Raw genomic sequence first — 27,075 nt, 5'->3', positions numbered from 1 at the left:
CATTATGTTAAAGTGTTCCACAGAAAAGCTCCCAGAACCCTTTCAAAGCTTCACTGGGTTTAGGATTTTAGCACAAACCAACCCACAGGATTTCAGTGGAGCCCCACACGTGTGTCAGTGGTGTTACCCCTCCTGCCTCCTTGAAAATCCAAGAAACCTGAGGTGGAGCGACGGAGTAACGTGTGTGGGCTGTGAATTCGTGGCAGTCCTTTGCAGAGCAGCTGTGCCTGTCCCACAGGGGTGGACACCATGGCTAACTACGAGGAGGTTCTGCACCTGATCCGCTACCGGAACTGGCGCGCGGCGTCCCTGTTCGACAGGAGGTTCAGGCTGCTCTGCTCCGAGCTCAACGGCCGCTACGTCAGCAACGAGTTCCAGGTGGAGGTGGGTGCCTGCCCGGGCCTTGGGGCCAGCTAGCTGCCAGCTCATCATTCTGTCTATTAGCTGGTAGATAACCGACCAGTTATTGATTTAGGTGTTGGCCTGTAAATGAGTATTAGCAAATGTGGCCATTTCAGGCAGTATTTTGTACATAAATGTGGGTTTAGTGCTGTGTTTCAGCTTGAAATAAAGCTGTTTGTAGAAGAAGTAGTGTGGTTAATGGAGGGGTGATGGTTGCATTGAAAACACAGATTTTTAATTTAGCAAATGGAGTGAGAGTGGTGCTGCCCAGAGAGCTGAGTGGCCTTTGTGTGTCACTCCAGGGATGCCACAGATGGATGTGCTGAGCCCTTCGTTGTTTTGCTTGTGATGTGTAAATTTCTGATACTAAGGGATTACCTTAAAGCACAGAGAGGCTAAAATTGCATTAACTCTGCAGCAGGGTACAGGCTAATTATTGTTTAGTATGCTTATATCAAATACATGGAAGTACAGTAGAAAGTGGCATTAGAAGCACTAAAATTTTAATTTTTTCTCTTTATATCTTCAGAATTAAACTGTTGGATTGCTGGAGTTTAACACTTTTGTTTGTCCCTAGGTGAATGTTATCCACACAGCCAGCCCAGTGGAACATGCCAATCACATTGCTGCACAGCCACAGTTCATTCACCCAGTGCATCATTCCTTTGTTGATCTCTCTGGGCACAACTTGGCAAACCCTCATCCCTTTTCAGGTTAGGATTCTCAGCCATTGAAGTTGAGCTGGTTTTTTGTCTTTCAGATTGATGTAATTATATTTAAGGAAATGAAGCCTAACTCTTACTTTCCTAGTGACTTTTTAAGTGCCTGTAGACAAACTGCCTTTGTGTAGTAAATATGAATTATAATAATACACACGAAATGCTTGTGTAAAGCCATTTCCCCTGGCAGGTGAGGGAAGGGGAGGAGTTGTTGGCACAGTGTCAGAGTTACCCCTGCTGTGTTTTTGGCTGCAGTTGTCCCCAGCACAGCCACGGTGGTGATCGTGGTGTGTGTCAGCTTCCTGGTGTTCATGATCATCCTGGGCGTGTTCCGCATCCGCGCCGCGCACCAGAGAACCATGAGGGACCAGGACACGGGCAAGGAGAACGAGATGGACTGGGACGACTCTGCTCTGACCATCACTGTGAACCCCATGGAGGTAACCCTGGGCACCTGCTGCCCTTTCCCACCTGTGCCCTTCTCCCTGGGATTGCCCCTGGCCACAGGAGGGGAGCAGAACCAGCCCTGAGCACGGGGCAGAGACAGTACCTGGGAATTTTGGACAAATGTGCCAAATGCCAGGGGCACTTGGTTGGGATCCTGCAGGGGTTAGAGTTTCGTGATGGAGAATGGGATTTTACAGGCCAGTGTCCAGCACTAGTGTTCATCACCATGTGCACAGTGCCTTAAACACAGCCTGCTTTTGTCTAAACTCACAGGAATTTATTGTCAGAGCATTTGTGTTTATGATGTTACCTTCTCCAGTGGCTGACATGAATTTTTAGAAAATTGGGAACAAGAAAGATGTGTGACCTTCATGCTCTGTGTCCTATTGTAAGATCCTTCTCCAGTAGAATTTGCAGTGCTGCATCCCCTTCAGAGCCACTTTGTGTAGAGTGCCAGGACTGACAGCAGTATCACAGAACTCTTTTGCAATGTGCTACTTCCTTTGTCTTTTCTGGTTTCTGCCTAATTCCTGCTGAACTTCTAAATCCAGCAAGGAATCTGCAATAGCTCTTCCTCAGTGTAATACCTTGAATAAAGAGCAAAAAGAATTTTGGCCAGTTTGGTAATGACAGCTAATTTTGTCTGAACAGACTTATGAGGATCAACACAGCAGTGAAGAGGAGGAGGAGGAGGAGGAAGAAGAAAGTGAAGATGGAGAAGAAGATGACATCACTAGTGCAGAGTCTGAAAGCAGTGAGGAGGAAGAGGGAGAGCAGGAGGAGGACCAACAGAATGTCAACAGACAGCAGCAGCTGGAGTGGGATGACTCTACCCTCAGTTATTGATTCTAGCTGCTCCCTTTGTCTTTCTGTTCCCGCTCTGGAAGACTCCACTGTCACACACTCCATTGGTACCAAGGATTCATGGTGTTTAAAACAAAAAAATTCATTCTGGCCAGTAGATTGACCCCCACACAAGCCGTGTTTGTGTTCTGTCAGCTAGTTCCTGATGTTTAGGGTTGTAGTTAGCACCTCTTCCTTCAGCCATGCCTCAGTGACTGGATTTTTTTTACGCTCTGTGAGGAACCACCTTGCACTTTTTTCTTCGTGTCATCTCAGCTCAGTGACTCTACAGCTCTGTAGCCATTGCACATGAATTTCTGAACTGTCTTTTTTTGCTCAGTGAAACAAACTTGGCTTTGTTCCTTTTTCTCTTTCTAAACGATGCAAAGATTGCTTGTTGACAAAGGGTAAAGCTGCTCATTTCAGCCTGTTGATTTCTTTTAATTTTTTTTCCCCAAATTAGTGCATGTGTAAAGTGGCAGAATGAGGTTAATATGTAGAAGATTAACAAGACTTTTTAATATTTTGTAAATATATTGGAATTATGTAATTATGTCATTTGTGGTAGTGAAAACAGGGATTGGGGTTTAAAACATGCTAAAGTGAAAAATCATGCAGCATGAACTATTCCAAGTCTCATCCTTCTGCAGCAGGAGCACGGGCACAGTTCTTAGTGTAGATGTTCAGTAACTCTGTCTTGGCCTTGATGCCATGTGTGCTCATGCCCCGCTCTCCTTCAACTCCTTCCTTTTCTTTCATCTCCTTTTTTTTTGCAGAGGGAACAGACAAGCTTGTGCGAGGTTGTAAAGGCTTTAGGAGCCTCTGCAGAGGTTCAGCTTCCCCGTGCACTACAGTTTGTTTTTAATTTTATTTTTTTCTCCAATTATGGCTTGCCATAAAGGCTTTTAAGTTATTGGGGAAATAACACTACATGCATGGTGGGCAGATCTGTGTGCTGTGGCTGTGGCCACAGCTCTGGTAGTTCTGTGGAGAGTGCCTGGAGTCCAGGGTGGGCTGTGCACACTGCAGGCAGCTCTGGGTGTAGGGGAGTCTGAGACCTGGGTACCTGAGCACCTGGGCTACCAGTCTACATGGATAGGGATTTAGGGGTTTTTGTTGTTAATGTTTTCTAATTTGGAAGTGGGAGGGTTTGGGATGTAGCTGATACCACTGAACACTCCCTGCTCCTCCCCTGCAGCCCCTTGTACAGATTGTTGTTGTTTTAAGCCTTTGTTTACACTTAGTAATTGTGTTTTCCTGCTGGTGAAAAACTGTAGCATAAATTATCCGACCAGAAAACCTTGGGAATCACGTTAATTCATGTAATTTGGGTTGTTTCTGATCCCAGTTCCAATCTGGGATTGCAGAGGGCAGTAGCTGGAAGGTACAAACATGGGGGGGCTGTTTTTTCTGTCAGGCAGGGTTCTTTAACTTTATTTGGTCTGGTGCAGAGTCGTGAATAATGAATTTCTGCTTGATCTCTGAGGAGGTGGATTAAAGAGTAACTTGCTCTGCCTGTAACAGGAGCCTGGGACTGCACTCCCTCCTGAGCACGGTAAGCGCCAGCGTGGGGACAGAGCCCAGCGGGCCAGGGCAGGGCCAGGGGCACTGGGGCAGGGCCAGAGAGGGGCACGGGGGTCCCGAGGATCAGGCCTGAGCACGTGTGTGGGCAGCTGGGTTTCCAGAGCAGCCCCCTCCCCGCTGCGGGGATCGATGGGGTTTGCTCTGGGGGAGCCTGACTGAGGAGTGCCTTTAAACAGAGATGGACCTGGCAGCAGGGGCAGAACCCACACCAGAGCTTACTGTTTCTTGGGGTTGGTTTTGGTTTTGTTTTGGTTTTTTTTTTAAATGTAAAATTTTAGATTTCTAAAATGGGAAAATGGTTTTGACTACTTAGGTGGTAATTAACTGCTAGTTTTAAGTAAACTGGGAAACTTTTAACTTATGTCTGACAGTTGTCCTGTGTTAATGTGTAGAAGACTTATCCTTCCATATACTGTTGCTGTAGCTGCTGTATTTTAGACCAAAACTGATCATGACTTAATGGTAATACTGAGGGCTTGTAATGTCCTGATGCAGTTTGTAGCCACTGTGGGTATAACTTTTCAGATGTGTATATTGGTAACAGGTCAGTTTGGAAAGTCTATAAGCTACAATAAATTTCTGGTTCTAAAGGTTGTTTGCATTTTTTTTCTTACTGAGTGAAACAAAATAGAATCCAGTTATATAAATGTGTTAATTTGCCTCTGCTGGGGGAGTAGGAGAGTTTTGTGGTCATTGCTCTCAAGCACAGAAGGACTTGGCAGCATTTGTATACAATTTGTCAATATCTTTTATTTCTTATTTACAAAACATGTACCTAATGCAACTGAAAAGCTAAACATGTAAACATTCTCTTCTTGCAGAACCACGGCTTGGCTTAAAAAAATACTTATTTTTCAAAGGCAACAGAATAAGCACAATCAGTTTGTACAGAGTTAAAAAAAAATAATGACAGAAACATCTCTAAATAAATAGAAATAGGTCTATCATCATCTCTATGCATCATTCTGAGCATATTTATAAAAATGAGAAGCCACTTGTAATGAAATGGAACATTTTTGAAAATTATCTAAGTTTCAATCTTTAGTACAGTTCAGCTTGCTGAAAACCACCAGGTGAGCTGCTGCTTTGCAAATTTGGAGTCAGAGGCTCTTTGCTGACCCAACAGAGCTGTCAGATTTGTCCAAGGTTCTCTCCCAGGGTGTACAGGGAAGAAGTTCCACACCATGACTCAGTGAGATTTTACTGCTCGTAGGTAAGTCAAGTTTTCCAGACTAAGCAAGCTCTGTAAAACTCTGCTCAGGTCTTGCAGTTGATGCTGCTACAGCTTTGTGTTATTGCACTTCTCAGAGTGAGGGACGGGACAGGAGCCCCTGCTCTGAACTCTGTGAGGGCCTGGCCTTTCTGCTGTGAGAGGATGAGGAGAGCAGGGGGCCGGAGCTGCAGCAGCCTGACCCCAGGCTCTGCCTGCAGGAGAATTGCCTCTGCAGCCCGGGGCCTGTAGTGTCTTCCCTTCCACAAGAACCTGGTCGGGGCTGTGCTTTCAGTGCGTCTCACCTTGCACAGGGCCCAGACCTTTTGCTCTGTAAATTAGTTTAATAAGCAAGGAAATAGCAATATTTACTCTAAAATGGAGCAGAGGCACAGGACTGTTTCTCACTGACCAGCCTGCACAGAGCTCTCAATCCTGCAGTATTTCCCTCTAGTACCAAAGCAGCTGTTAGAGCCTGAGTGCTTCAGTCACAGTATCATCTGAAGGTGTAGGAAAAGGGGCTCTCCCAGGGTGAGATTAAATTAAAATGAGGTGTTCTAGAACAGGTGCTTGAGAGGCAACAGGGTTTGTATGAATAGATCCAAACCAGAACAGACCTCACAGCTCAACATCTTCTATGAAAAGCAGTAAGTACTTCAATTTGAAAATGCAATCTTAGCGTTTTCAGGTTTGAAACCAAAATAAATCCAGAAATGCAGGAATTACTTGAGGCTCAACGAAAGCCTAACTTTGGAAAGCAAAGTACCTGATCCAGTGGCCACCCCAAAGCTGCTTTTGTGCCATCAGTTCTAGACAGCAGTAGCTGAGTTCCAGCTCAGTTTCAGAACACTTTGGCCTCTGGAGCAGACAGACAGCAGTATGAGAGCCTGGATGTTTTTATCCTGTGTCAAGGCAGAGTAAAACCATTTATCCAAGTTGGCTTTGGTGTGCTTTGAGCTGTCCCACCTCAGTGGACACTGCCACGGGGCAGGAGTGACCACATGCTGAAGTTAATGCCTCTAAGCTGTAATAGTGGTGTCCTAGAAGACAGGCTACAGGCAGGGGGGATCTCTGCTCAGCTAAATTTTCAAGAAAACAGGAATACAGACATCAGCACACTGGAGGGATGTTGCAATGCCTCGACTCTTCCATTGAAACACGTATTTGAAGCTCAAGGAGTTCTCAAGGTCCAGTACCTCTCCCTACCTTGACTGCAGTAGTTTTATTGCCTCACGTCTCTCCCTTGTCCCCCAGAGATGCAGAGCAGCCACAGGCTGTGGCTGAGGACAGGCCAGCAGTTTTTCAGTCGTGCAGCAATGTCTGATCTCTGGGGGATCTTGCCCACTGCACCACTGTTGAGTCTTCAGGCACCTGGGGCAGCTCCTGCTCTACTGCCTGTTGTCTTTGGAGACGTTGTGTGCCAGCCAGTTCACTTTGGTTTTCCAGCTCTCCCGCAGAGCTTCATTAAACTTCACTCTGAAGTGCTTCAGTGCCTCCTCATCAGTCTTCCCAAGGGCCAGGGAGTCCTGAAGGCAAGAGGCACAAATCAGTGCTGCTCAACCAGGTTTTATTCATGAGAAATTACTCCACTGAGGGGAGGAATGGAGTAGCCAATTATTTTCAATTGTTCCTGCAGTTGCAGGAGGTTTTTTCTCTGATAAACACTTGCGCCCTCTGCTTCTGTAGGTGCAGGGAAGAGCAGATTGCTCTTGGACAAAGTGTTCTGCAGCTTCCAGGGAGGGGTGGTTGTGACTCAGGAGGCAAACTAGGAAATGAGAGCCAAGGGCTTTGCCTCCTTCCTGCCAGTGGGCACCTGCTGCCTTTGTGCTGAAGAACCTGAGGAGGTTTCTGAGCACCAGCACCTGGCATTGCTGATGTCCTGCACAGGGCATTGGACCCCACTCACTGTTCTGGAGCTCATCTGCTTCTCAGAATCTGGCCTGGCACACTGACCTCCTCCTCCTTCCCCAGGCACAAAATCAGGTGCTCAGTTTAACCCCTTGCATGGGCTCTGCTCTTACCTTTAGGTACTGGATGTCTTTGGAGCAGCTGAGCTCTGGCAGCCCAGCAGCCTTCATCAGTGCAAAGAGGTGCAGGAAGAGGAGCCCGTGGCGCCGCAGGATCATGTAGGCCCTCTCACAGTACCCCCTGAACCTGGGCAGGGGAAAGAGCAGCCAAAGGAGTGAGCACTGCAACCCCACCATTCTGTAAAGCATTTCAGCAGTCTGAACCCTGCTCTCTCCAGTTCATTTATTTACTTCCATCTGTACAGGCAGCTAGAAGCTGCCTTATGGCTGGAAATAAATACTAAATACTTATAGTACTAATACTCATTGGTGGAAATAAATACTAAAAATTCAGAGCTTCAAAAGCTGAAGTCAAGTTTAACTCCCAGCACTTACCTTTCAAACTTCTCATTGTTGTTAGTTTTTCCTTGCTGGATGACGTGCACGAAGTCATAGGTTAAGATGAAAGGAACTCGTTCTCTATTGATACCAAATTTAGTCTTGAAGTTCCCCAAAAAGTGACCAAAATCAATATGGAACAGCTACAAATAAAAAAATTCAGAATATTGCTTGTTTTAGCTGCTCAGAGCTGAGCTCTCTTCAGTTACTGCATTGAGCAGATCCTGGCCACAGGGGTCAGGGAGGGAGGGGAGCCCAGGCAGAGCCCCCTGCCCGTGCCCCCTCCTCACCTGCCCCAGCCCCCTCCTCACCTGCCCAAGCCCCCTCCTCACCTGCCCCGTCTCCCGGACCATGATGTTGTCGCTGTGCCGGTCCCCGATGCCCAGCACGTAGGTGGCCACGCAGTACCCAGCACAGGACAGGGTGAACTCCTCGATGGCTTGCTCCAAGGCATCCCTAGAGAGGGTGGGAAAGAGTGAAAGATAATTTTACTTTGGGCTCCAGCACTGCCCCGTGGGGAGGGCTGTTTGCAGCTGCAGGAGAAGGGAGGGAAGCTCGTGTCGTGCTCTCTGGAGGCAGGACTCCCACCCCTGCTTCACAAAAAGGAGCTGCAAGGTCTGCCAGCGAAGGGCTCTGAGTAAGGTGGTGCCAAAACCTCAGTGGAAATGAGATCCACACGAGGCCTCCAGGTGTGCCAGGCAGGGGGGCAGCCCCAGCTGAAGGAAGAGGGGCAGGGAGGGAGAGGTGAGCCTCACCCCGGGTTCTTGGACTTGAGCCAGTTCAGCAGAGCGTCCTTGTTGAAGGCAGCCGTGGCCACCATGTTGCTCTTGTTGAGCTGGATGTTGGCGATGGTGTCCGAGTGCATGACCACCTCAATGAGCCCCGTCTTGTCTCCTGTGGAGAGGCAGCCATAAGGGGTCATCCTGCAGAGATGAAAGAAACCCTTCCACTGAAATCCTGCCCACAAATGGCTCATGGTGACTTTTAAGCTTCCCCTTGCCTGCCCTGTCTCCTCCCTTGCTGCTGTGCCCCACAGAAGCTGCCCAGCTGCTCCAGGCAGAGCTGCTGGGGGCAAAAGGAGCTTGCAGAGGAAGCAGCCTCTCCAGCCTGGCTGTCAGTGCAGGACAGCTGTGGGCACGCTGCTCACCTCAGGTCCAGGCCCTCCTGCTTCCACAGGATGTCCATCAGCTGGATCATCTGCAGAGTCAGCATGTCCTGGCGCAGATCTGGGCAGCATTGCGGAGGAAAAGATCATTTTACTGTTCAAAGCTATGCAATCACCACTGCACCAAAATCTTAATTAAAGGGGGAAGCAGGTGAAGTAAAAGCAGGTGAAATATAGAGGGGAGTTAGTTAATATATATTTTCAGATTACTACCAAAAATCTCACCCAAAAACATTAAAGTTCCTGATTTACACAACATCTTAATGGTCCAGATTTAGGCCCACTCACCCCGGTAAATACTTGAGACTAAAAGATATTTTCACAAGCATAATAAAGACTTACCATCTCCATTTTTAAAAATTATACCCACTCCACCTCGACCTGTCTCTTCATTATTAAACACAATCCACAAAGGTTTCATTTTGGAGTCCATGAAGGTGCACTGATCCACACTAGAGGAAATAAAAATATTATCCTCAGTTTCCATCTATTAAAATATCAGCCATCCAAGCTGCCAGTCCCACAGCAACCCCACCCACTGATGGACTTGGGACCCCCATGAGGAAAGAACCTTGGGATAACACAAAGCCTGGCTCCAGTGGGAAACAAAGCACAAAATCCACACAAATTCAGAGGTGCAGATCTCTCCCTTACCAAACTTCAGCGAGGATAATGTTGGGGTTCAGGGGGGACTGGAGGTGGGAAAGGGCTTCCCTGTAGGTTTCCTGCTTCATGCACATGTGCATCATCTCCTTGGTCTGAGGCTTGGTGGCCTTCTGAGAACTCACTTTCACAAAGTCATTCAGAGCTTTCATCTTGTTCAGTGCTTCTCCCTGAAAAAAGGGAGGGATGAAACAGGGTTAACAAACAGGAAATTCCTGGAGAAAGTTTAAAAAGCATTAAAATCTCCTGTGAAATGTAAACCTTGGTTCCATCTCTTACTTCCTCTTCAATTTGTAGCAATTTCACACACTGCAGCAAAACAAATTTAGTACTATGTGCTTGAGGAAGATCCATAATTAATTGTGGATACTCTGCTGGGCACAAATGCATTGCAAGGTAATGGCTGCAGCAGGAATAAAGCACATTACCACACACAAAGGAAGAAGTGAGGTGCCCTGGCTGGAAAAGTGCAGAGGACGAGAGCGAGAGCCCAGCCTGCCCTTTGCTGCTTTTGGGGAGCTCTGGTTGTGAGCAGCTCCCAGTGAACAGCCCCTGAGCCAGCTGATCTGGAAAGAGCAGTGCCCTGCACATCTCAGCCCCTTCTGCACACAGACTGCAGCAGTGTGGGTGAGACCCCAGCTCTCAGTGTGGGTGAGACCCCAGCTCTCAGCGTGGGTGAGACCCCAGCTCTCAGTGTGGTTCCACATGTGCTGGGGGTCTCCAGGGGACCCCAGAGCCAGCAGCCCTCCCGAGGCTTTTCCTGTACTGCTGGTGACATTAATTTGGGAAAGCCAAGAGCTGGGAAGCAGCCCCAAGGCAGAGGAAGGCCCAAAGCAATCAGTACCTGCTTCATCAGCACCTTCATGTGGTGGGTGCTGCCCCGGCAGTAGGCTTCCAGGATCAGCCCAAACCTCAGGGACACGGCGGGCACGTGCATCTCCGACCTGCAGGGAGCAGGGTTACAGCAGGGCTGCCAGGTCAGCCAGGGGAGCCACAGCACCTGGCTGCTCTCAGACCTGGGGAGTGGGGGAGGACAAAAAATCCCCCACCCCAGAAGGTGATGGGGAAAAACCATTGCTTGAGGTGATGAAACATCTTTTGGGTGACTCAGTCCCCAACCCCTCCTTTGAGAACATCACTTGGGGAGCAAGAACAGTTCAGAGCTTATGGCTCAGAGCTGGCAGGTGGCCATGGAAGCCCAAAGCAAATTCTAGCTCAGAGGCATGTGTGTGTATATAGTCACAAATACATATAAATTCTGGAAACAGCACCTAACCCAAACACCTCCACTACAATGACAAAAGACAAAAAGAAATGAACAAAAAACCAATACTGTGTCCTCCTGGAATAATTCTTATTGAGTCACCCGAGGTAAAAAGTAGCAGTTCCCATACCACAGAGCAATGAAGGACTCAGCAAATGCTGGTTTCCCTTGATTTTTGAGAAAAAGCCTAAAAGATTTGCTCTTCACCTGAGATGCCAGAAGAGGAAGTGGCCGATCTTGCGGTTGGATAATGCCCTTTCCAGCAGGAACTTGGTCAATTCACAGTCTAGGTAGGATTCATACTTGAGCACCTGGACAAGCTGCAGCAGGTATTGGAACACGTCATCATCCCTGGGGACAGAAAGGAAACATGAAACACAACCTTGTACAAGCTGCAGAGACAAGGCTGTCACTGCTGTTCACAGCCCCTCAGCAGCCCTGAGCAGAAATAGAAAGGGCTCTGCCTCTCCCCTGGGGACAGCACTTACGTCAGCTTCTTCAGGGAGTTGACAGCAAAGGAGCCAACGTAACGGTCAGGAAAGCTGAAATCCAGCAGCTCCAAGGCATTCAGGACAGGCAGCTCAGGCCAGGTCTGAAGCAGGGAAATCATCTGTAATGAGCAAAAAGAAAATAGCTACCAAAAGGAACAAGGCTTTTATGGCAATGGATATAAATCTGAAATTCTATGGATGAAAGAGCAGCTCCATACAGGGGGGGGTCACTATTTATAGATGCCTCACAGCAAGTCTGCAGATAGCAGGATAGCAGGTCAAAAAGTGATCCACTGAGGGGGCTTGTGCTGATCTCTTACTATTATTTAAGAGTATTCAATCCAGATTTTTTTTTTTGCCTCCAGTTTCTTGAAGGGCTAAACAAGATCTTGCTGGCCAGTAACAAATCTGGGACAGCCCCCAGAACCAAACAGAGCCCAGGAGAACCAGACCCCAGCTGGGAACTTCCCTGAGAAAACTGTGGAACAGCCCTGCTGAGCTGGGCTCCCGAACGCAGCACAGGAATGTGGACACTGAAAGATGGCCCAGAAAAGGAGCCCTGGCTGGCAGCCCCAGCCTCCTCACCTGGGCAACATCCTCGTGCTTGTTCCACTTGGTGATGACGAGCAGCTTGGCCAGGGCCTGCGGGTACTGGTCGCGGATGTCGAACCTCATCTTCCACACCAGGTCCTTCTCGTGCTCGTACAGCTCCGTGTGGCTCCTGCGCTCCAGGATCTCCTTCAGCTGCAGCTTCTGCACAGCAAGAGCACGCTCTGGGCCCAGCCAGCCACAGAGACCCTGCAGGGCTGGGGCAGCACCCCGCTGGGTGAAAAGTGCTGGAGGGGCAAGGGGGAAACAACCAGTCCACGAAACCAGGCTGGAGGCAGCTGAAAACTGGTGCCAGAAGTCTCACCTCCTCGGAATCTTCTGGGGCAGCTCGGGGTTGTTCTCCATTCCTCCCCAACTCCAGCAGCTGGGACACAAATGGAGAGGGTGAGAAAGGCTCTCAGCTCCTCTGTAAGTGCAGGCACCATCACCTCATGCTGCACTGGAGGTCAGTCACTTGCCACCCCTCCCGGGCTCCCCTTTCTGCCTGGCACAGCCTCTGGGCCAGACCCTGCTCCTGGCAGCACAGACAGATCTCCCTCCTCCCCTGCAACAGGCACAGCTCTTCCTCCCCTTGCCTGGCCACTTGCAGCGACAGATGGAAAATCTCCAGCTCACACATGGCATGTTATCACTCTGCTGAAAGGAGGGAGCTGCCTACTTTCACTCATTTCCCCTTTATTCCTCTTCCTTCCTACAGAGCCTAATGCAGTCTGAAGGCAGCTCAGTTAAACCCATTTTTTAAACAAATGTTAATCTATTTACTTTAGTAATTCATAGCTCAGAAAAGTATTCACTCAAAGATCCATTAGGTGAGAGGAAAAAGTGAAATTTTCAGTTAACAATATCTATTAATCAAGTTTGCTTGCATCCAGTGCCTGTCGATGGCTGCCCCAGAGGTTCCCCACTGGAAGGGACAGTGAGGGAATTCCCAAAAGTGTCCCTGTGCCCCACCTGCTCAAAGGATGGGTAGTACACAGGATGTGCTGCCACGCTGGGGAAGCAGATGACCAAGGCTGCTGCACTCTCAGTGTTGGGGTTGCACTGCACTGTGCCCATGGGGTTCAGAAGTTCCCCTTTCTCATCTGGAAAACAAAGCACACAAAACCCATGAGCCCAAACCTTGTGAAGCTTTGCTGCAGAAAGCAGAGCAGAGACTGTCCCTGGGCACTGCCCGGCCTCGAGCACTCCACCCTCCTGAGCCCTCCCAGAGAGGGGCACGTGGCATCCTCAGGTGAGCAGCCACCTCTCAGGTCACACCTGCAAAGCCAGGCTCAGCAAAGCCTCGCCTTGGCAGGGCTCCAGCTGCCATCAGGGCACGGAGCAGCGCCCACTCCACTTCCAGGGGGAGACTGAGGGTGCCAAGGGCAGCAGCTCCCTCTCCTGCCATACCTGGGAAGGAGGACCACATGTGCAGGCAGCACTCCCCCGTTTTCAGCTGGTCCTTGTAGTCGAAGAGCATCACGTTGGCCCAGGCGATGGGGCAGTCCTGGGGAAACAGCGCCGTGGGGCTGCCCTGCCAGCGGACCCCCTGCACAGGACACCCTGAACAGGACACCCTGCACAGGACACCCTGCCTGTGCCCTGCTCAATTCTCCAAAGCTGACTGCCAGGTGGCACTGGGCACTTGCCAAAACCTGGGGTCGTTTGTGTGGTGCTGAATGGCACCAAACGCTCCCCACGAACGTGTCTGGAACTTCACCACCTGATACTGGGCAAAGCTGAAGAATCTCTAATTTTCCAATAAGGCCTTGCTACTCTACACTCAGTATTTGAGGGAACTATTACATATTTCATATATTTCACAATTTGAGGGGAGGGAGAAGAACTTTAATTTTGAAAGAGGGAACACGGAGTAGGCACGATTTTGGGAAAGGAGACAAGGGATGCTAGAAATAGCTCATAATAGGAAAAAAGGCTTGGCTTCTTTGTACAATAATAAACACTATCTATAGAAATCAAACTTTATGCTGCCAATCCCTCACCACACCCCCAAAATAAACCCCACAAATCCAACCCAGCCCTGTTTTGGAGGAGGGAGACTCCAGCAAGTGAAGTGCCTGGGACATGGCCAGGACAAGAACCCAGCCCCTGCCCTCAGCCAGCTCCCAGCCCAGAGCACACACACGTTCCACGAGGGAGCTCAGCTTTCCTGCAGGCAGGTTCCCCAGATGGAACATTGACCTCACACAGCAGCACTCAGAGCTCAGATCACAGCAGGGCTCAAGCACAGAAACAACTGGAAAAGGGGTTGAAGGCAGAAATTCTGCACTGAGGCACCCACAGACAGAGCCACGCTGGAAGGAGCCACAGAGACACATCTGACTCCACTGGGGCATTCCAGACAGTGCAGCCCTGCCCCACAGAACAGCCCAGCACTGGGGGAGGTAACAGAACCCCCATTTCCCTCTGACGTGACAAAATGAGTCACCCCAAGCTGCCTCTCACAACCTTGGTGCTGATTTGATTACTCCAAATATCTTCAGTGAAATCACATTTGAGACATCAGCTTCCAGAGAACAGGGAGAAGCCAAATAAAACACCACCAGCAGCAATAACCTTTTCTAACAGAGAAAATGACATCTAAGCACAGCTCAGAGCCTGCCAAAACACAAGGCAAGATTTCTGGTGGATAAGGTCCAGCAAAACAAGGATCCAGCACTCTAAAGACAGCCATCTCCTGCATGATTTAGAGAAATACTGGAAGCCAACCCTCTGGGTGACATTAACCCTCTGACTCATCCAGTCAGCCTGCAAACATGCCTGCTTTTGTGGTAATAAATGATTTAGTCCCACCTATCTGCTCTGGACAGTCTGCATATAAACAACATGGATGGAATTAACCTCTGAGTAAGGAAAAAAAATAACAATCAAAACAAACAAACAAAAAAAATCAGGGTGCACTCTGTAAACTGCCTTTACCAATAATTTGAAATTATTTCTGGGCACTTCACTCAGAGCTGTAGCTCACCATGGGGAAAAAGATGAATAAGATCCTCTTAACAGCTCAGCTAAACAGACTGGCTCTGTTTTGTCAATCAGAACAGCAAGATTTCCTTCTGACTGCTTCAAAACTGAAAATTATTCCAGTGTGACCACAAGCATCCAGCCTGTGGATGAATCAGATCTTCTGCCCAACAAAAGCCTCCAGCAAGAGCTGGGGTTCTGCTGCTCTTAAATAAAAAAGAAACCCAACAATAAAACTGTTAATCCTGATCCTGGCCTCAAAATGTTTCCAGTCTGAAGCCTTCAACCCAGAACTTGGTCCCCACAAGCAGGATTCGTGAGCTGGCTGTGGCTCCCAGACATGAGTGCACAGCAGCCCTGAGAACCCCACTGATGTCAGCACAACACAGCTCAGAACCTCCCAGCAGCGAGCAGAACTGAAATCTCCTGTATCTCACTCACCAGTGCCTCATTCCTCTGCACTCCAGCACAGATGGCATGAGTAACCCTCTCCTGAAGGCATGGGAACAGTCTTTGTGGTCGCAGAGACAACAATTTGCAGAGGCACAAATGCCTTTGCTGCTCATAAAGAACAGAGCTTGAGGCTTACATTACAACTCTGGGAAATCAGCAACTCAATTGCAGGCTGCAGCTGGATCTGCTTTTAGTTACTAAATTATTAATGGGATAGAAGTTTTGGAAGGTGAAAAATATCACTACCTCTGATTAAGACGCTCAAATCAAGAGCTTCCAAGGTGATGTAACACTTTCTATGGTCAGTTTGCAACACCTGAACAGTGACCTTGAGGAATCTGCACTTTAATTTTACCTTGCCTAATGCTTTGCCATAATCAATGTGTACATTCCCCAGTATGTTGCCCCTCCCTAGCTGGTAATTTGCTCCACTGGGGGATTTGCAGGAAGGACCTTGTTAGAAAGAAAATGCAACAGAGATGATGGTTAAACCTCAACTACAAAACAAGGAAGTTGCAGAAGAGCGAAACAGGGACACTGAGATAAGTGATTCCCCTTTAGGTCCAGTGTGCTGGGTATGTTTCTCAATGACCTTTCTAGAGAAGAAATTACATAAAAACAGCCTTTCTTACAGGCAGCCACTTCCCAGCTTCCTGCTCCTGCTGAAGGCGTTCCTGTCCGTGGCCCCGCGAGCCGTTTTATCACCCTGAAGCTTTCTGAGAGCCAAGGGCATTGGCTCAGGACCCCGTGCCCTGCAGCCCCGGGCTGGCTTCACTTACAGCTTTCTTGGACTTCTTCTTGGTGGAGCGAGCCTTCTTGGCCTTCTCGATGACGGCGTAGAGCGCGAGGCAGAGGCGGGCCATGCGCGGCAGGTCGCAGACGCTGATGTCGAAGTCCAGGCGCTGCCGCCACACGGGCTCCGAGCACACGCTCACCTCCGAGCTCGACACGGTCTTGCACAGCATCTCAGCGCCGTGGAACAGCCCTGCCTGCACCACCAGCTGCGGCAGAGCAGGGGCAGCACGTGAGCCATGGGCATTGATTTGCCCGGCGTGCCCAAGGGCAGTGGGACAGGCAGCCCTGCCCTGCACAGGGGCTCCTTGTCCTGCCTCTTTTCCAGCTCAGACACTCAGTTCTGAAACCCCTCTCTTTACTCGGCTTCAGTGAGGGCACTGTTCTCACTTCGTGCAGACTTGCATATTGGTTAATGTGGCACGTTCTTGCCCAGTTTCCTGCCTTTCCCAAAGGGCAGCTGTTCCCCTTCTCCTCATTTTCCCCGTCATGGCAAACACCCCACACATCCCAGGCCTCTGCTGCCTCCTGCCTTCCCCTTGCCACCACCACCTCTCCCATCACTCCTCCCAGAGCTGGGTTTGCCCTGCTCAGTGCCAGCACCTCAGGGCAGCAGCTGTTGGCTGTGCAGCAGCTTTCCCAAGGCTGGGCTGCTGCCTGCCCACCTCCCTCCCCATCCCTTGTGCTGCAGGTCAGGGACTGCCCAAGGGCTGAAGGAGCCCCGCAGGAGCAGGTGGGATCACACTGCCAGCCACCACTGTGCTCCCACACGGAGCAGGGGGTGAGACTGGGAACGCACAGGAACAAACCCCAGAGTGAGTCAGGGCCCACCTTCATTCTCTCGTCTGCATTGACCTTGCTGCCCTGCACCAGCTCGATGTAGAAAGGCTGCTCAAAGGACCAGAGAGAGCCATAGTTTGGCTGGAAAGAGAAAAGGGCTCTGATCAGAAACAGATGCAACAAAGGCCTCTCAAGTCAGCACCAGAACTCATCTCCCATTCCGTGCTTTTGGGCCCCACAGAAAAGAGCAAGAAGCCTGGGACAACCAGGGAAGCTGTGGAGGGGGCTGGAAGGCTGGCTGGAAATTCCCACCCTGTTCCCCAGCTGGGAACGTGCCCTGAGAAGGGCAGGGAGCTCCCACTGCTGTTCCCAGCCCAGCCCAGCCCGTCCACCAGCAGAGGAGCCCAGGGTGAGCCCAGGGGTCCCTGTCCCCTTTTACCTTTTTCTTGGGGAGCGGGGGGGGCTTGCAGGCCGCCTTTGGGGGGCTGGTGATGCAGTTGCTCTGCTCGTCCCTCATGGCAATGATGGCAGAGGAGTGCACCATGGTCAGGTGGGGGGTCAGGCCCCGCTGCAGGCAGCTGCGGATGTGCTGAGAGGGGACAGGGTCAGCCAGGCCACCCTCAGAGCCACCAGCCCTGCAGGGACCCAGGCAAGGACACAGCCACAATCCAATTCCAGCTCCCAATTATCTCCTCCTGCTTTATAAACCTGCAGCTCGCTGGCCTCATGCTGCCAGAGCTGAGAATATGAAGTGCCTTTTATAGCTGGCATTTCATCAATGGGCTCAAATGGCTGCATCAAGGGAAAACACTGAGGAGGATTCAGCACTCCCAGCAGCAGTCTGCCCTGCCAGAGCAGCACATGATTCAGGATTACGTGCCCAGCTTTCAATGGGAGAACCCTCACCCCACCATACAAGCCAGCAGATATTTCCAGAACCACAGTCTGTAAATGCATTTACACAGCACTTGGCAGCCAGGGACAACTTAGACCATTGGCCCCCCAAAAATAAAGATTGATTAGGTTGCTGGAAGCACCCTGTGTCCTAGGTAGCATGCAGGTGTTGTCAGTTTGTGCTGCACTCCTGCAAACAGCACTCTCTCCTTCACAACACGTCCCAACCCACGCCCCCACAAGAGAAGGCCATGTGGGAACAGCCACTGATAAAGCAAGACACGAGGCTCACCTGGAACTGGTGCAGGGGGTAGTTCCCATAGAGATATTCACATTTCCCATTCACCTGCAGGGTGTAGTCCTCTGGCCTGTGCACGGTCTCGTGGCGGAACACGGTGGCATGTTTCTTAACAGCATAGCTCATCAGGGTGATGGGGAAGTCCCAGGGGGAGATCTGGAACATGAAGCTCTCCTGCAATCCCAACAGCACAGCAAACTGTCAGGCACCAGCACAGGGAACACCCCTGCTGCTGGCAGTGAGGAGCAGCATGGGAAGGTAAATCACACACATCAGCCTAGGATAAGAAGGGATATTGCTCCTGCCAAACTGTGCAGGAGCAAGTTTCAGCAGTGTAAGCACAAGGCTGCAAATCAGGAACTTCAATTTTCAGCAGAATCACCAGTTCACGTGGCTGCCAGCCATTCCAAACCTTCCCACAGTCATTCCAGCAGCAGGGCAGAGGCTGGGAGGGTCCCCACACTCCAGCTCACTGCTCTGCAGGCTGCTCTCCTGCGAGGGTGCCCCTGCTCCATGCCCAGGCACAACAGGCAGAACGTGAGCCCAGGCAGGAACAGGGGCCCATGGGCAGCACAGAGCAGTGCCTGCAAGCTGTGTGTGCTGAGCAGGCTCCTGAGCTTTCAAAGGAAAGCCAGGCTCTGGATTCTGTGCTCCTTTCCTACCCAAACCCAAAAAGGTCAGGCAGCAACCTCAGCTCCCAGCTAACCAGTACAGCCAGTGCAGAGGGAGAGCAGCACCCTCCCAGCCATCTCCAGCCTGGAGAATGAACACTGAGCACATGGAAACACTGTCCAGGCACACATTACTCTGTCTCCACACACACAGAGCTTTCCAAAGGAAAAGCACAAACCATCAAACACCGCGACAGAAAAGTTTTGTGCTTTACCCCGCCAGACTGGAACCTGATGTTGACAAAAATGTTCTGGGTGGGGATTTGCAGAGAGCTGAGGCCCTTGGCCACGGGCTCCAGCTGCAGGGGGAAGTTGTACTCCATCCAGGCTGCCCAGCCCAGCTGCTGCCGCCTGGCCGCCTTCTCCTCGCAGAACTGGCACATCTTGGCACGGAACTCGCTCACCTCGGGGTCCTGCACAGAGTCAAACTCGTGCAAACCTGGGGGCAAAGCAAGAGGGGAAGGCGAAATGAGCGTCTGCAGGCAGAGGGGGAAATGAGCCTTTTCCTCAAGTGTCTGTGAAGGTCTCCCTGGGCACGTGTTTAACACGTGGCCAAAGCAGGGTCAGCCAGGCTGCCAGCAATGGATGGATGGACAATGCGCAGTGGCACTGTCCCCACAGTGGTGCCAGCAGGCAGCAACACCTGCACAAGTGTCCCCCTTCTGCATCCCCTGCAGACAGATCCTGCAGCTGCCCCAGTGTCCCAGCACAGCCCTGCAGGCAGCCAGGCTGTTGGGACGGGCTGTGTGACACCCAGAGCCACCCAGAGCCACCTGGAGCCACCCAGAGCTCCCAGAGCCACCCAGAGCCACCTGGGGCCACCCGGAGGCGGCAGCCCCGTGGCCCTGGGCGAGCTGACCTCTGCCGATGAGCAGGCTGATCTGGGAGTTGATGAGCTTCTTGGCCCGGTCGCCCTCGCGCGCCACGAGGCGCAGCACGGGCAGGAAGGGCTGGATGTCGCAGAGGCGGCGCTGCTCGTCCTCCAGCTCCTGCTGCTCGGCCGTCTGGTTGATGCAGGTGAACACGTAGGCCTCGGGGCCGCTGAGCATGTGGAACAGCGGCTCGTGCTGCGCCTGCCTCCAGAGCACCTGCGGGGACACGCGTCACCTGCTGCTGCTGTCACCTGCTGCCACAGTCAGCTGCTGCTACTGCACCTGCTGCTGTCACTGCACCTGCTGCCACTGTCACCTGCTGCCACTGCACCCGCTGCTGTCACTGTGCTGTCACTGTGCTGTCACTGCACCTTCTGTCACTGTCACCTGCTGCTGCTGCACCTGCTGCTGCACCTGCTGCTGTCAGCTGCTGCTGTCAGCTGCTGCCGCTGCACCTGCTGCTCTCACTGCACCTGCTGCTGCACCTGCGGCTGTCAGCTGCTGCTGTCAGCTGCTGCCGCTGCACCTGCTGCTCTCACTGCACCTGCTGCTGCACCTGCTGCTGCACCTGCTGCTGTCACTGTGCTGTCACTGCACCGTCTGTCACTGTCACCTGCTGCTGCTGCACCCACTGCTGTCACTGCACCTGCTGCCACTGCACCCGCTGCTGTCACTGTGCTGTCACTGTGCTGTCACTGCACCTTCTGTCACTGTCACCTGCTGCTGCTGCACCTGCTGCTGTCACCTGCTGCCACAGTCAGCTGCTGCTGTCACCTGCTGCCGCTGCACCTGCTGCTGTCACTGCACCTGCTGCTGCACCCGCTGCTGTCACCCTGCTGTCACTGCACCTGCTGCCACTGCACCTGCTGCTGTCACCCTGCACACCTCACCATGTTGCTGTCACTGCGCTGTCACCTGCTACTGTCACCACACTGTCACTCTGCACGCCATCACCTGCTGCTGTCACTGTGCCACTGTCACCCTGCTGCTGTCACCCTCCTGTCACTGTGCTGTCACCCTGCTGCTGTCACCCTACTGTCACTGTGCTGTCAACCCTGCTGCTGTCGCCCTGCACACCTCACTGTGCTGTTGTCACCCTGCTGCTGTCACCTTGCACACCGTCACCCTGCCGCTGTTACCCTCCCTCTGTCACCTTGCACACTGTGACCCTCCCTCACCGTGCTGCTGTCACCCTTTAACTCGCTTCCTTTCTCCATGCCTGCCTTTTGTTTCGGGCAATGTCAATCCCTCAGCCTGAGCATTTAAATAACCCCCACCTGAACACCTCACAGCAAGCACCTGCTGACTCTGGTCCTGTGAAACACAGCAATTACTCACACTGGAAGCAAAAGTGGGTTAAGTAACTTGCCCCCAGTAACATGAAATCTGTCAGGGTGCCAAGGACAGGAGCCAAGAGCTTCTCAAGTCTTGTCAACACTATCCAGTTCCCAAGGATGCTTCTCTCCCTGTGGATAGCACTCTCACATGACTTGAGATCCCTTTTTTGACTCTCATCCTAAGTGCCTGCTGCTGGAGGCAGAGCTCTGCAGCAGATGGGCCTAACCCAGACTGTCACCAAAGCTGGTGGAAGGCTGTTACCTGCTTGATGGTGCCCAGGCTGGCATTGCAGGGCACTGAGAGGTTCAAGTATATGCCTGTGGGCAGCAAAAAGTCCACCTGGATGTTTTGGTTTTCCCCCTTGGACCAGAATTCCGTAGGGCAGTAAATGCCTGGGGGCATCCTGCTCACTGCTTGGCTACCACCTGCAACAAAAGGGAAAACAACCTGGTGCTGTTGACTATGCATTATTTGCTCAGTTCTGTGCTGGGCTCTGTAGAAAATTAATGTGCAAAAGAACCCAAAGAAAGGAAGGTCAGCACAGCCTTAAAACTCAGGAAAAGTTAGTGAACTAGTAAAAATTCCACTCCAGTGCCTTTGAGCCACATGTAACTACAACATTTGTTTGTATTTCAATGCAACCCTCTCTTAATCCCTTCTAGGCCAGGATTAACATCTACACCTGCATTTGACAAAGAAATAAGAGAATTATCTACTCTGGAGAACAAAGGCATTGTCCCAGTTGCTCATCCCTGACCAAGCAGCCAAGAGAAACAGTCAGTTCCTACCCCTGGCTGTGCAAGGCAATCCTCAGGCCACATGCTCCAAGCTCCACTTTGTTTTTCCAGAGCTCAGTTCCAGTCTGCAAGAGGGAGAAAGAGCTGTTGCTGGTTCCAAGTATGCATGCATTTTTATACACACAAACAAATAATACTCTGCTGTACATCCCCTCTCTACAAGTATAGAAAAATGAAGTTGAAGGGCGAGGCAATCAGAATAAGTTTGTTAATTCCACCTGCAGCCTGTCCCTTGGCAGGATGCTACAATTTATTTCCAGTACATCCAAGGAATGCAAAGAGAACAAGAATCTGAATGCTGTCAGGTACAAACTGCTGGTTCCAAACACAGGATGAAACAAAAGGCATTCACCAGCAGCCTGTCAGACATTTCCTTTCTCAAAGACCTGTAACAAAGCCTCCATCCATTGCCCACAAGCAAAATGCTACAGCAATAAAACCTCTGGCAGAGCGTGGTGTCCCCACGTGCTGGGGACTCTGGAACTGCTGGCACTGGCTCCCAGCAGGACACAGGGAAGTGGCTCTAATTCTCTGCAAGCACCCCAGCAGAGAAACCAGCCCACCCCAAGTCCCTCTCACCAGTTTTTCTGCCAGGTCAGCAGAGGAACATCCCCGTGGAACAGCCTGGAAGGGGCTCAGCCCTGAGCCAGTCCGTGTCCCTTCTCCTCAGCCCATGAAAGCAGCACAGCATTTCCCCATTCACAACTTGAAACACAATTTTTCAGCCGTGGGTGCAGAGGCTTTGAAAGAAGCTGAGCAAAGTGCAGCTGATTCCCAAACCACAGAGTGCTGCTGGCAGCTCCTCAGGAGCCAGCCCTGGGCTCCAGCAAGCACAAGGAGCCCAGCATCTTATCTGCCAGCTCCTGGGAGCACACCACTTCCCTGTCAGCAGTGAGGTCAGGATTCCCAGAAACACGAGCTGTGCTTTATCTGTCCTGCTTCCTCAGCTGCACCACCACAAACCACGCCGGGCCCCGCAGGGAGGGCAGCAGAGCGGGAGGAGGCAAGGCTCACCAGGCTGAATACAGCAAAACAAGCTGGCCTTGTTCTCTGCCCATCAACACTAAAAACAGCAGGTTTCGGGTGAATCTGCTACCTCAGCCTGAATCAGCAAACTACCACAGCTCCAGTGACCAGCAGAGACAGAGACACAGCCAAGGCTGAGCTGCTTCCTCCTGCTGAGGATTTCTGTCTGGCACCACATCCCAGAGAATATGAAGTGCCTGCCCGAGCCATGAGCAGCCAGTGTCAGCTCAAGCTCAGCACCTTGTCTTTCCAAACTCCTTCATTTAGAGGATGCAGGATCTTTTCTTGGTGTGAATATACCAAAGGAAGAATAACTCTGGACTTTCATGGTTTCTAATACATCTTTTACCAAGTCTCTCTCCCCTTCCCATTGCTAAATTCAGAATGTCCTACTTGCTGGAGCTCAGGTGTGATATGACAGTTCTTCCATGAGGCCAGCTCTGCACAGATGGGTGTTCCTGCACCGCCTGACTTCCCTCTTCCCCTTGGGAAACTGAACAGAGTTCTCCAACCTTGTTTGCACTGTCTTGACCTCATGTGTACACAATTACAATTCCCTTTTCTCTGGGTCGTGCTGCCATTTGTGAACAGCAGCATCACTCCTTTTTGGCAGGGTTTACACTACTGGAGTAATCTGAGATATACTCTCTGCTTCCACTGCAGCAGTCTTCCAAAAAAAAAAAAATTCTCCAATATAATTGTCAATTTTTAAAGCCCAGATCTCTTCATCACTGGGCAGTAAAAGCGGTGGAGGAAAATAACCATGAGACAAAATTTCACTTTTCAGATGACTCCACAACTTCCCCTGTGCCCTGTGCCTCAGTTCATTATTCTTTACTCTGCAGGAAAGCTACAGGCTGCTCTCTCCTTGCACAATTTAGTGTGCAGGTCATAAATGTGTATCTTCAGCAAAGAGGGGAGCTGGCCAAGGCAGAGCTGATGTCCCCATGGGATGAGTCCATGCACCAGGACAGAAATAAAACCTCAGTTCTACCGGATGCCATGTAGAGAATAGAGGCACAGCATCAGCAACAGGAGGAACACAGGTGAGGAACTGAGGAAAGGTGAATTTGTGCAGAGTGTCAGGGTGCAAGAGACACATCTAAAACCACCCAGACAGTATTTAACAAGCCAGCAGCCAACATAAAACCTACTAAGACAAATTTCAATTTCCTCTTGTGGAGTTTATCAACCACAGCTCTGGTGTTTACATCACGAAACCGCTTTGGAGAGGAAAAGGCAAAAAAACCCAAAAAAAAAAAAAAAACCAAAAAAGAAAGCAGCAAGATCAGACATGGAGCAGTGTTCCTCTGCAAGGCTGCAGCATCAGACAGACACGGAAGCTGCAGCAACACCCACAAACAAATTGTAAAATTACAAAACCCCAGGACTACCAAAATACCTCCAGCTTATAGGAAATGAGCAGCGCAGAGCTCACAGGTGATGGGCTGCGTGGGAGATGCAGGAAGTCACTTTCATTGCAGGCATGAGTTTGGCTGGGGAGGAGAGCATGGCACTTGGAGGTACACACGTGTTTGACATGGCTTTGGCACACAGTCAGTGCACCGGGCACAGCTGAGCCAGCTCTGAGCTCCCTCAGCACTTCGGGGAGCTCTGAGAGGGTTTTGGGCTTGGTCTTGATATTTTGGTTGGGGTCACAGGGTGATAAAACAGGTCCACACTGCAGGCAAGTCATTTGAGTGCTGACTGGCAGCAAAAGGAACGCCCAAATTGCCCTTCAAGGGAGATTGGGAAGAATCCTGCAGCAGGTGAGTGTGCCAAACCGTGCCTGCACATGGGAGTTTGGGAGAGGAGCTCCCCCCTGGCAGGGTTTGCTGGGACTCACACCCAGTGCCAGACACTCCACCACACACAGAAGCAGGCTGGAGCTGCCTCCCTTTGCTGTGACAGGGCAGACTCTGCTCCTGAGCCCACAGGAGTTTCCATCACAGCTTCCAGCAGCCTCCTGTAAATCAGGATCTGAGTCTCAGCTGTGCCATGGGGCCATCCCTGCTCTCCTGCAGCTCCAGGACAGGGCTGCAGCCTCAGCACAGACCACAGCTCTGTCTCTGGTTCCTCCTTCAACACACCACAAGAGCCAAACTCAGGTCATGCACCAGGTAGGAAAACACTGGGGACTCCTCAGAAAAGTGTGGAAAACAATTCAAGCACGGAACAACCCCTAAAATCAAGGGCTTGGCCTTTTACCTTCCTCAAACCCTTGTTTAGAATACTTGAATTCCCTTTATATGGTTTACCATCATATGACTTCTACCTCCACCAAATATAAAAATCAAATAAAGTTTTTTTTCATATTATCAGCTTCCATTTTCTGCATTGATCTCTCCTATCCTGCCACAGAGTTGCCTGCACTGATTCACTCACTCTTTCAACAGCAGTTCATTGTTCATCCAGCTCTACACACCAGACACAGTTATGCTGCTTTGACAGTGCCTTTTCTCAGATATTTCTGAGCCCCTGACTAATCTGACTTTTACTTACACAAACCATTAGATGGATGTAGCTGTACCATGAACTGTCCTGGCAAGGAAAATGCCCACACCCAACTCTTCAGGCCTCTGAGACACTACAGATCATCCCCTTCCCTCCCAGAGGTGCTGATGAAAACCAGCACTTAATTAACAAAATTCAGCATCTTCTGTGCACCAAGATGTCACTGGAGAACCATGGATTTTCCTACCATCCATAGATGTGTTCTGGTTATGTGGAGCAGGCTTTAAACAACCACTGGGGCTAAAGAATCCCCAGGCTTGGGCCCTCCCCTTAATGAAATAAAGACTCCTTTGAGCTTTTAAATTGTTCAATGCCCACCTCACACACACACTCCCACAAAACAGACTCACAGGGAAAAGTAATGGAAGCAGAACTACACTAATGTGATCTGAACTGGGGATAACCTTGTTTGTGTGCAGGGCTGATGATGAAAGGGGCTGTCAGCAAGAGCAGAGATAGGAAAGCAGAATGCACATGTGCTGATAAAAACAGGCTGCAGTTTTTGGGGCTCCCAGCTCCAGAAGAGCATCAGAGCAATGTGCCATCACTCGGGCTCAGCAGAACCTTAGATCCAACCAGAAGCAATAGCCAGAGGGAGGGAAAGAGGAGTTCAGGCAAAACAACTTAAGAGAAAAATAAATGTAAAGCCATTCCTCATTCTGGGAGTAAAACAGTATGACCACAGAGAGACACCACAGAGTGAGAAAAGCTGATGGGACACTCAAGAACCTTGGTGGAAACTTCCAACCAGCTTTTAGGCAAGTTCACAGTATTGCCTGAGGAACTACCTAGAGGGAAACCATATATTCAGTGGTGAAAGCAAAAGCTTGAAAACCAACCCTGTGCACAGCTCTGCTCCCAAACCTGACAATTGTTTGCTGCACAACTTCAAACAACGAACTCCCCCGTGTTTCAGCTTTCTCACATGCACAAGTACAGCCTGTAACTCATGAGGGCTGTTGTAACTCTTAAATGCTGGCAAAGTGACATGAGATCCTTGCACCCTTGCTGTCACTGCTGGCACAGGCAGAGCCTGGGAGTTGGAGGAAGTTGTGATAAACGAAAGCTTCCATCTGAAGAAGTTGCTGAAATTAGGCTTTTTCAACTGTTCCCAACGGCTCCACAATACCAGAAACCCGAGTCCATCTTGTGGATGGAAACAAAACACAAGCCACGCATTTCTAATGACTTCTGTCATGACATTCAACATTCAGGTTCCCATCTCGGGCACATAAAGCATGCCATGCTCCAGACTCTCTTCTGGGAGCTCTTAAAAGACTCTCATGGCCTGCCAAAAACATGATCCAAAGCTAAGCCACAGCAGAAGCACACACGGCTGTGAGCAGCAGAGCCAGGCAGCACAAGCCCTACGCCAGGGAAGGTCTGGATGACAGACCAGGTGCTGCCACTCCCCAAGCCCGGGAGGGACAATTGTGGCGACAACGCGCCACGTGCCAAAGCCACCTGAAGGCCAGGCAGACACCAGCAGCACCCGGAGGGGTGGGCCGGCAGGTGATGAGGGGTTAGCGGCCAAAACAGCCAGCCTGCTGCCTGCCATCCATCCATCCATCCATCCATCCATCCATCCATCCATCCATCCATCCATCCATCCATCCATCCATCCATCCCCCGGTCCCTGGGCAGCCCCGGCGGCCAGCGGCTCTGCCGGCCCCGCTCCCCCCGAGGCAGGAGCGCTTTTCCCGAGCAGCAGCGGCGGCAGCGCTGCTCGCTGCAGAAGCCGAGCGCAGCCGGCGTTTGCCGCAGGCGGCCCCGCAGCGCCCCGGCCGCGCACCCCGAGCCCCCGGCCCGCCCGGGCCCCATCCCGGCCCCGGCCCGGAGCTCACCTGCGCTGGCGGCCGGGGGGTCCCGGGGGC

General features: G+C 51.0%; 2 protein-coding genes across 5 annotated transcripts in view; one reads left to right on the top strand and one right to left on the bottom strand.

Moving 5' to 3' along the window:
- CLSTN1 (calsyntenin 1) overlaps positions 1–4,585 on the top strand; it is a 29,595-nt gene extending 25,010 nt beyond the window's left edge. For both annotated transcript variants that reach the window (XM_041419561.1, XM_041419560.1), the window contains 4 exons: positions 239–384; positions 980–1,115; positions 1,377–1,561; positions 2,220–4,585. In XM_041419561.1, coding sequence (XP_041275495.1) covers positions 239–384; positions 980–1,115; positions 1,377–1,561; positions 2,220–2,414 — 662 coding nt within the window. In that variant the 3' untranslated portion in view covers positions 2,415–4,585. The remainder of the gene's footprint in view (positions 1–238; positions 385–979; positions 1,116–1,376; positions 1,562–2,219) is intronic.
- A 1,759-nt stretch (positions 4,586–6,344) lies between these two features.
- On the bottom strand, positions 6,345–27,075 carry PIK3CD (phosphatidylinositol-4,5-bisphosphate 3-kinase catalytic subunit delta). 3 transcript variants are annotated; one of them, XM_041419558.1, is made up of 24 exons: positions 27,046–27,075; positions 21,653–21,726; positions 21,126–21,289; positions 19,514–19,742; positions 18,870–19,093; positions 17,978–18,157; positions 17,231–17,380; positions 16,843–16,932; positions 15,999–16,220; positions 13,192–13,288; positions 12,754–12,884; positions 12,107–12,166; positions 11,779–11,946; positions 11,191–11,312; positions 10,910–11,053; positions 10,283–10,382; positions 9,430–9,608; positions 9,118–9,227; positions 8,758–8,836; positions 8,366–8,533; positions 7,943–8,066; positions 7,608–7,753; positions 7,227–7,359; positions 6,345–6,731 (listed from the first exon to the last, which is right to left on the bottom strand). In XM_041419558.1, the coding sequence occupies exons 3-24, from the start codon at positions 21,264–21,266 to the stop codon at positions 6,594–6,596; spliced, it is 3,135 nt and encodes a 1,044-aa protein (XP_041275492.1). In that variant the 5' UTR covers positions 21,267–21,289; positions 21,653–21,726; positions 27,046–27,075; the 3' UTR covers positions 6,345–6,593. The 3 variants fall into 3 exon arrangements, with proteins under 3 accessions (XP_041275492.1, XP_041275491.1, XP_041275493.1); XM_041419557.1 differs by lacking the exon at positions 27,046–27,075 and adding an exon at positions 22,241–22,492; XM_041419559.1 differs by lacking the exon at positions 27,046–27,075 and adding an exon at positions 22,241–22,492 and having other exon boundaries at positions 18,032–18,157.

Source organism: Onychostruthus taczanowskii, unplaced genomic scaffold, assembly GCF_017590055.1.
Source record: "Onychostruthus taczanowskii isolate IOZ18803 unplaced genomic scaffold, ASM1759005v1 scaffold61, whole genome shotgun sequence".
Lineage (NCBI taxonomy): Eukaryota > Metazoa > Chordata > Aves > Passeriformes > Passeridae > Onychostruthus > Onychostruthus taczanowskii.
This window is presented reverse-complemented; position numbering and strand designations above follow the sequence as displayed.